At 30.3% G+C, this 10,322-nt stretch overlaps 1 protein-coding gene and 1 long non-coding RNA gene across 3 annotated transcripts in view; one reads left to right on the top strand and one right to left on the bottom strand.

The window, feature by feature from the left end:
• Positions 1–2,433: 2,433 nt before the first annotated feature.
• Positions 2,434–10,322, top strand: part of LOC130900598 (glutamine synthetase) — a 50,177-nt gene continuing 42,288 nt past the window's right edge. The window contains exon 1 of one of the 2 annotated variants that reach the window (XM_057811306.1): positions 2,434–2,545. Coding sequence is in view for 1 of the 2 variants with exons in the window: in XM_057811304.1 (XP_057667287.1) it covers positions 9,227–9,235 (9 nt within the window). In the remaining variant the exon portion in view is untranslated. Of the gene's footprint in view, positions 2,546–9,082; positions 9,236–10,322 lie in introns of those variants that run through there. The other variant, XM_057811304.1, reaches the window with a different exon arrangement.
• LOC130900602 (uncharacterized) lies at positions 7,420–9,202 on the bottom strand. The gene is made up of 2 exons (XR_009060195.1): positions 9,051–9,202; positions 7,420–7,804 (listed from the first exon to the last, which is right to left on the bottom strand). It is a non-coding gene; the product is annotated as an uncharacterized LOC130900602 (long non-coding RNA).

Here is a 10,322-nt window from a genome sequence, read left to right as displayed (position 1 = left end):
TTCAATATCAAATATCAAATACAAAAAAGCAAAAAATAAAATTACACATTAGTTATTTAAAATCCGATAAAATAAATCTTCTCAGTCGTGATAATTAGTAGTCAACTATCCTGTAGATTTACCAGAAAAGCAACCACATAATTTGCAATTGAAGATTGGCCTACCTATAATTTTGCTTCGAAATTTGAACGCTCCGAAATTGTGTGGTGGCACGCTATTGGTCATAAAAAAATCAAGGGTAACATTCTTGAAGCCACTAATTTAAGTGGAAAATATCAAAATGTAATTATACTTCTTTCACGGATCGCAAAGATTCCTTCAGAGTCACCTATACCATCCAAACGTTTATAATTTCCAATTCACTTGACATTTGCTACGACTTGTAATAAGCTACAAGGTAAAACAATGAAGATTTGTGTATTAGATCTAGAAAATCCGTGTTTTTCTCTGGTCAATTATATGTTTGGTGTTCTAGAGTTGGAAAATCATCAAATTAAGTTTTTGTAAAATTTAATAAAAACACAAATTATAAAATAGTTTGAGTTTCAACTTTAATTAAAACAAGTTTGATTTTTGATTCCGACAGCCTCTACATTTAACTTCTCTCGTAGTATACGCATACTCAAAAGTTGTCGACCATACATGTAATGACGTCAGATATTGTAATAAATAAAAATTTACATTAAAACAACGTTTGTCGGGTCAACTGGTCCAATTTTCCATATTTCTGGAAATTTACCAGATTTTATTGAGAAATTAAATAGATAACTCAATAGTTTTGCCAGAACAGACGCACAGTCTCGTAGTAGAAATGCAGGTGAACCAGCAGGACTAGATAAAAAGTTTCCTGCCTAGCTGAATCAGGCGAATAATGCAGTACTCGACGATAATACACACACATGGACTGACTCTAGAACTGCACGTAAACATTTTGTAGTATACCAGTTCGATGTAACTGATATTGATAAATAATAAATTTCTTGATTGACATTTGTTTGCTTCGTTATTGTTACTGAATCTTAATTAATCCACACACGCCCTGTTTCAAAACCACTACTTCATCAGAAATATTGTCCTTATTGACTGGGATTTATCCATCTCTACCTTTATGTCCACTAACCCCATTTCTATCGGTTTATTCAACTTCGAAGCTTACCTAATGACCAAAATCGATAAATATTATTTAATATGAGGATTGAAGCTCAAATTCGATTCCAAGAACACATTATTTTATGTACTATACAATCCTCATTGGAATAAAAATCGACGTAATTCATCTAATTCATTAACTCTGCATTAAATTAATGTAGATACTTTTCGTTAAAAATGGATTTATCAACCCCAACATGAAAAATAAGTGGTTAGACAAAGGACCATTACCAGAACCCGTCGCAAACAGAGGAAGATTCTTACGGAAAGTCTTTTTGTGTGTCTAATAGAGTTAAGAATGTCTAGTGTACTTCCAGATGGCGGAGCTATCAATACTGAGGTGAATAGTGAACAGTTGATACAACTGCATGAGGTTCTATTGCAGGAATGTTTAGGTTTAGGTTTAACCGAAAGTGGGCTCTCTTACAACAAGATAATGCTAAACCATGTTCTGCCAAAGTTAAAAACGAAATAATATCGTAGAGCTTGATGGTATTGAAATCCTACTACATCCAGCATTTAGCATTTAGTCCGTATCTTGCACCGTCAGATTACTATTTATTCAGATCCATGGTGAAATTCTTGTAAAGGGAAAAATTTGAATCCAGAGGAGATGTTGCAAATACAAAGCGACAATTTTTTGTATCTAAGCCTAAAAAATGGTTTTACCAATGTATCAAAGATGATCATTGGGTTAAACCTATAGAATACGTCGAATATAAAGACTATAAACAAAGTGAACATTAGAAACTGACAGTATTTATGGGACACCCCCTATAGTTCATCATTGACTTCATTGATGAGATCAAATTATTTTCAATTGAACTCCCACGAGAAGTTTCGCCGGTTTTGAATGAAACTTGAATTGAATTCCGAATAATCAACTGCAGCAAGATTTCATCGCCCTATAGTAACTCTTCACGATAAATTTCTTAAATATTACTTTATATACAGAATAGTCTGAATAAAATGGTTCATGCAGTTACCAATTGCTATTAGATTGTGAGACATCCTGTATAGTATTTTTAATGCCACGTTTGATTACAATAGATTTTTTTGACTATAATATAGAATCTGAAATTATTTTAATATAAATCGGTACTTGTAGCATTAACTTTAACCCGCCGTTATTAATACCAGTCCTGAAATGTTGCATCATTTCTATCTCCAAATTAGGATCTGCAACCGCATTCTTCTTTATAATCTGATGCAATTATGACAAGGAAAGTGTAAACTACAAAATCGGCAACAATGTAAGTGTCGCGAATCCTCCTAAAACAGCACGTTGATCTGCAATGTTTATATTTTCCAATTCAGCGCCAGTACTCATCAGCTGTTTTGTTTTTAAACACTAGTTCATGTTCATTGAAAAATTGACCAAAAATTTTTTCAATACGTAAGTATTTCATTTATTTGTTTATTATAATTATGTCTAGAGATATTTTATTCAATTGTACCTAGCTCCTTGTTCAGTAAACGTTTGACTAATTTTGATTAAATCAAGCCTTTAACCTAGAACCATTTATGATTATATGGAAATTGTTTTCAGTATTGGATATTCAAATCGATTTAGTTTGATTGTGAAGTACCACGTGTTTACGTAATTTGTCTAATTATGTGTTTATTCCAAAGTTTTATCATACAATGAACAAAAAAATCTCATTTAATACATTATATTTCTTTTATTGACTGACAAGTTTATCAATAATTAAATTGATTCAATTCTTAAAATATAATTCAATAATTTGTTGTAATCATATCCTTCAGAACATACTTATAATTGCAAATAAGGCACAGATTTCTAGCGAAAATTATTTGTTATAAAGAATACTGTCCTTTCACTTCCTATGTATTACTATATGAACACAATTATGCACCAAAATAAATAATAAAATAATCAATATATTACAATAATTCTCATTTAGCAGATATATTGAAAGAGTTTGTTTGCTAATTATATTTACAATTTTCTTATGGATTTAGTTAATTACTACTAAAACATTGTGTTAAGAATAAGAAAAAAAATTGATAATATTTCAAGGTAATTAATTCAATGTTTTTACACTCAACCACCATTATTAGGTATATTTACTACCATCCGGCAATACTGGAATGTGATCCAATTCAAAAATATTCAATAGTGGTGACATCTATAATTTTTTAATCGTACTACTTTTAGATTGTTCAGTTTCCTTCTTATTGAAGATTACCTAACGATTTTGCCGATAGGGGGAGTAGAATGTTATTTACGTTACTTGATATGAGGAATGTTCGATACTACACAATTTAATTAAAAATATAATATAGTTTTTTATTGTTAAAGTTTTTTGTTTGAAATGTATTGATGAATCTTGTCCTGTAACAGTTTATTTCATTAATATTATGTTTTCTGTCAACGATTATATCTAAATTTTCATTATAAATAATTGAAAAATATCCACAAAAAATCTGTGTTATAATAATACTTTATACTACGAACTGGCAGACGCTCAATACGAACCTGCGAATATTTATTCACGTGCATGCCTCGTGTGTTAGGTTTCGTTTTGATGACTCTATTTTGAATATATTGAGTCTCGCTTTTTTTTGAAGATTTTGAAGATTCGAAATTCAGAAGAAGCGTTTTTGGTCAATTATCAAATGATATTACAAAATATACTATTTGGAACTAATACACAGGAAATAGTTCATTATTTAAATGACTACAAATATCTGATATACAGTGTGTTTCAAAATGCATGTAACAAAATTCATGAGTTGTTTGTTTAAAATGTCTTTTCTGTAACATAAATTATTCAGTCCAACCTATTCGGAGATATCACCATTAGTCGCTATTTTTTAAAAATATCTGTAACATTACATATAAGGTAAGGATCAGATAGAATCATGAAGCTCCCTAAAGCCTCGTGAAATGAATCTTCGGGAAAATGCGATAATTTTAAAATACTTTAACTTTAAAATATTTCTACAAAAGTGTTTCTATTTAGTCCTTGTACAGAGTTCAATACTAATGAATATACATAATTGAAAATTTTTAACCTCATCTAAAATTATCGATCAGTTATAAATTCCGCAAACTGATTTTTGTGTTCATTTTTAATTTAAAAACGCTAATCGCGTCAATTACTGAGTTGTGGAAAATTTCATCGCCAATTCTCACTTATTGCATAACCTACTACTTTTTGAGTAAATAGTTGTTCAAATATAAAAATTCTGCCAATCACGTTTTCATCTCGTGATATCCTTTCATTTTACAACTAAAGGAATCATTTTCCAATTTTAATTACTGTTTATTTATTAGGAAAATTGATAAAATAATTAACTTGTATTAGAAATCCATTGTTTTTTGTACTTAATAACCATTGTTAGTATTACAAAAGTATGTGATGAGATTAGATTATATGATATTCTATTAGAATGCATATTTAATGCAAGTGGCGTGCAAACATGTAAAAACCGTTCTTTTGACTGGCAATTTTACTCATATTAAAATTTTTGAGCTATCTGACCATTCACAAATTAAAGTCAGCTGGTATTATCGCCAGACGTCTCTAAATAATAATAAATCTAATAACTTTGATATTGTTAACAAAATAACCATAAATACGGAGAATTTGACAGTTAGTAATTAGCTTTGTTCGTGGTAGATGTTTAACTTAGTGGAATCCTCTTTAATCTCATTTTTCAAATTCATTTGTAGAAATAATCTCTATTCTCTGAGCTCAAACAATGATTCCACGAAATTTGTTTGTCTTGTATTTGCCTAATTTGAAATAATAATTCCGTTATTATTTTGTCAAGGTCTTCTTTTGTACCTTGATAACGTGAAAATTTAATGACGTCCTTCTAGGAGTACATGATAAAAAATTGAAGGGACAGGATAACTGATTTCCCACATGCAAACCCATTTCAGTCATTTGTGTGAAGTCGATTTTTTCGGTTAGTAAGTACATCATTGAATATTCTTGTATATGTAGACTGTTGCTAATTAAATTAACGTGGGCTCGGACAATAATTGCAAAAAAATTACTTTGAAACTAACGATTTAAATCGAACAATTTTGTCATCGTTTAGTTTGTTACTATGAAAAATAAACAAAAATAAAAGTCAGGATTCCATAATAGGGTGGTAGCAAATTCGTCCAGCTAGCAGCTTTTTACTACTAAAAAACCAAAAAAAAAACTGTATTGAAAATTATAAAAATATTGGATAGATATATGTAAATTTATTTTTTCAAAAATGTTCAAATTCATACAAAAAATTTGGAAATAATGAAAGAAACGTTATCTAAAATCTAAACATTGTAAAGTACGTAATAAATTATTTACTCAGCATATAACCAAGTAACCGATTTTATGAACTATAACATAATCTGATTAAAGGGCTTATTCTGTACAAAAATGATACCAGCAACTGTTAATAATTAAGATCGATAGATGTTAAGAAAATGCTATTCTGTATGATTTGAAAGTTGTTTACATTAATGTATAATAAAATTTTTGCTGTTGGAATAACGTCGACCAAAACTATTGCACGTGCAACATAATGCACATAGTGCACGTGATTAAGGTTGAAAACGCCAAGGACCGCACTCCCCACTTAAGAAATTTGCTTATTGCTAACACCGAGTACAGAAATTGAAAGAAAATATGTATATTGAAACATTAAAATAAAATCTTCATTTTCTACCTCAATAATTTTCTTAATACCAATCAGATGACATTGAGCTTTCATTTCACATTTTGGTTTCCATCTTAAACACTTTAAGGGATACTCCCGAAATATAACGGCTTCTTCAGCAATCCCTCCCACAAGGCTTTTTATTTGTGGAATTTTATGGTGCCACTGATTTGGACCAATAACCCGGGATGCGCACGTGCTGATCACGCACTGATCATTGTTTTGGTTTACAATTTTTCTTTGATAAATAGATTTTAGGAGTATTTTGTCGTAGGTATTTGTTGTTGCAGTACAATACAAGTTATTGATAAAAAATACTCCAAACTTGGCTTTTTACAAATATAAATTAATGTGACATTATTGGAAAGAATGGATAAAAATAACATCTACACATTTTGTTATTAGGTACATATTTTATCTAAAGCAATATCGAAGCGAATTTCGGATATTTCAGTTTCTTCTTCTTCTTCTCATCTCGTTTTCTCATTGAAGTTGGCGACCACGTTTTTGTTTCTGTCCCTCACAACATGAAACAATTCTCCGACTCTGAAATTTGTCTATTCTCTTATGCTACGGAGCCAGGATTTCTTATTTGTGCTGATGCCTTTCTTTCCCTCTACTCTGCCCTACATTGTGTTTTGTAGGAATAGGTATTTGTCGTTGCGTAAGATGTGTCTTATGTAAGATGTTTTTCTTAATAATTGTCAACAGCTTTTTTTGCGCCCAATGCGTCTTAGTACTTTGTCGTTAGTGATTCTGTTAGTCCAGGGTATCTTCAGAATGCGTCTATAGAGCCACATCTCGAATGTCTCAAGTTTTTTGATCATTTGAGCGTTTAAGGTCCAAGTTTCCACTCCCGTACAGCAGTACTAACCACACATAACAATCCATGAATCCTCTTCTGACGTGGAGGTTTAGATTTCTATTTTCAAACTTTGGGGAGTTCTTGACAAATGCCTTTCGAGCCATTTCAATTCTGATCTTGATTTCTTCGTCTGGATCATTTGAGCGCTTGACTGAACCAAGATACTTGTATTTTTGCACTTCTTCTATTCGTTTTCCATTCAGTTTGAGAATAGGGTTAATATTAATTTTTTGGTTTTTACTTATAACCACGACCAGTTGATTAATTTTAATAAACTATAATTAGATATCGCAATCAGGAATTCTTAAATAATAAACCTCTAACTAGGTAAGTAGATTTTCTAAAATGATTTTAATGAAAATTATGTATGATTTTCTAATCATCTGCACTCACAAAATAAAATTTCACTTTTAACAATAGTATTCAAAATATTTTCTCAATGAAAAGAAAATTTATGCAAATATTCGATTGTCCAATTTATTATAATCAAGTTATTAAACCATTCAAATAAATTGCTTCTAAATTATGAGTTCTAATATACTATATTTGGTCTCGTGGGACATTCCAGATACACAATAAAAAATTACTAAATTGTTTTGTTAATTTAACTCAACATTTCTTTCTCTCTCTCTCTCTCTCAATTATTTCGCTTATTAAGCATGTTCATTGCCGTTTATTATTACTTAAATAGAAATGAATTGTTGGAAAAACATACTCTTATCACGCAAGGTTTTTGTTGTTTATTAATTCAAATATTTATATGTACATGGATAACTGTTTGTGTCCATTTAACCCTTAACCGGAAAGTTGGGACTTTTAGTTTTAGTTTTAGAAAAGAGGCTCCCCAAAGACTACTATTGCTAGGTGATAGGAAAATAACTACATTTTTGAAGAAAAACGTAATTTTCTTCGAAGGCCAGCAATCTAGCAGACATAGTAGGCATTTCAAAAAGTGCAGTACATCGCATATTAACTGAAAATTTGTTCAAAATGGAATAAAAGCAGCGTCGTGAAGATGTTTCCATCGACTGTTTGACAATGTTTCACAGAAATACCCCGAATTTTTGCGCTGTTCCGCCGTGGATGAAACGTAGGTCCATCACTTCACACCTGAAACAAAACAATGGACTGAAAAGGGAGAAACGGTTCCAAAGGAGGCAAAGACCGTTTCATAAGCAGGAAAGATCATAGCGTCGGTTTTTTGGGATGCGCGTGGAATAATTTTCATTGACTCACTTGAAACGAGAAAAACTATAGACAGCGAGTATCATGCGAACCTATTGTAACGTTTGAACGAAGAAATCAAGCAAAGACGGCTGCATCTGGCTAAGTAGAAAGTGTTGTTTCAACAAGACAATGCTTCAGCTCATACATCCGTTTACAATTAATAAAATTATTGAATTAAAGTTTGATTTGCGACCTCATGCACCCTATTTGCCACATTTACCCCCCTAGGGTTTTATTCCCAGACTTTAAGAAATGGCTTAGTGGTCAAAGATTTAAAGTGATATCGATATTAATGGCTATTTTGAGGAGCTTGATGATTCTTATTATAAAAAGGGTATAGAACTTTTAAACACTTCTGGGAAAAGTGTATAGAGCTAAAAAGTGATTACGTTGAAGAATAAATATATTTTCCTTCAAAATTTTTGTATTTTCTTTATTTGGCCAGATGCTTCTGGGACCATTCTTGTACACGGAGGATTGACGCAAAAACGACTTTTTCGGTGTTGTCAAAATTTAATTATATTGTGACTGAAAACTTCATGCAAAACTTTTAATACTAATAATAGGCAAATACATTTTGATTTGACTGTCCGACGCGGAAAAACGGTAAGACGCTCCATGTTTTTCACGTATTTCTCATAGAACGCTTATTTATTTGTATTTTTCTGTATTTTTAATTATTTTTGGGTATATATTTCATGTATATTATTATATTTCATATTTCCGTCTTTTGAGTCTGCATTTTCCTCAGAACTAAATCAAAATCCATTCCATAACTTTCCTGATTCTGGTTCTCATTTTATATCCAACATATTTTGATATTTGTGCTTTTAGGAATCGTGATAATGTTTTCCAGTTTCACTCTGTATTTATTATTACTTTCATTTCATTTTCTCTATTGTTTTTCTCGTTTCCATTGCATACGTGAGTTTTATAATCATGTGGTTGAAACCCGTTCAAACTGGTCTAAATTTTACTGGTTGAACAATACTGGTTCAAGTATCAGTATCTATCAAACACTATGAATAATATATTATTGTAATAGTTGGTAATTTAGTACCTTTGATTATGTAATGCAATTACAAATTTTCTGATCGGTAATTTCGTAGTAATTTTATTTCATACTTACCGTAACGTGTGAAACTAGCTTAAAGGTATAAAAATAAACAATAAACACGTCAGTATTGTGAAGATAAAAAACAGTGCTAATGTATTTATAATGCATATATTATCCTTCTGGAGGAGATTTGTTAAATTTTACTAAAGTGAACAAAGTGATAGCGGAATTACAAATAAATTTGTGATATGTATAAAGTGAGTATTAATCTATCACTGTATATATTATGTGTTAGAAAAAATTCTTTATCTACGTTTATAAAAGGTTTGTATAGTTACGTTCATATCTCTATATGAAAAATCACGTTTACAACGAGTGTTTGATATTACTCGTAAGCTGTTTCTAACCTCAAAGTTCACATATATGTATTTGTGTGTTTTGTAGTGAATAATTTTTTTTTTCAAGTAGACATATTATCTATAATGGAGTTTTTTTATTTAGAAATGTAGGCTGAAGTATGGTTGTTGATACTTTTATATTATTATCATTATAGAGATCTGAATATGCAATAACACTTGATTGTTTCTCTAAGTACTTTTAAGAAAAACAAGTTTTAATGTATTAAGTGTACATTTTAATAGATATGGATTGTTATAAACAAATTTCATCGGTAAATTTTTAACGAAACTGATGTATTTCGCATGATTTGAATCATTAATATTTAACAAAACCGGCACATTTCGGTAGAAGTAAATTAAGTTTTCAAAGAATGTTTTTTGAGGGGTTTCACTTTGCTTTTAATATCGCAAAAAGTTGACTTTTAAATTATACCAGCTGACACAAGAATTGGAACAGAAAAAACTGTGACAGTTTTTCCGTAAGAAAGAAAGCAATATTTTATCAAATTCTGTCACACTCAGTGATACAGTTAATTTACTAATACATTCTTCGTTAGTAAGATTTCGGGTCTCAAACAAGAATTGAACATTAAACTAAATCCTGTATTATCGCGTAGAAACAAAGTAAATAAATAAAAGTTGCATCTCTAAATTCAATCTTATAAGTTAGAAGCAAAAAAGCAAACAATACCTAACGCCAACAACATAGGAGTAAATACTGCAATCACCTACAAAAATGAAATTTGTCCTTGGAATTAATAAAAAAAATATAGACTGTCTGAAAATCTTTGTCTTACTTGGTATTTAGAAGAGAGAAAAATGCTTTATTGTCCAAAAATTGTTACAATTTGTAGAACAAGAACTAACAAAAAAGTTAAGAGAACAATTTGTGGGCAGATTTTAAAATATAACTTTGAACTGATCACAAAATGTAGAGCATAGTACG

This window comes from Diorhabda carinulata, chromosome X (assembly GCF_026250575.1).
Source record: "Diorhabda carinulata isolate Delta chromosome X, icDioCari1.1, whole genome shotgun sequence".
NCBI lineage: Eukaryota > Metazoa > Arthropoda > Insecta > Coleoptera > Chrysomelidae > Diorhabda > Diorhabda carinulata.
The sequence above is the reverse complement of the archived record's forward strand: the minus strand, read 5'-3'. Positions and strand labels throughout refer to the sequence as shown.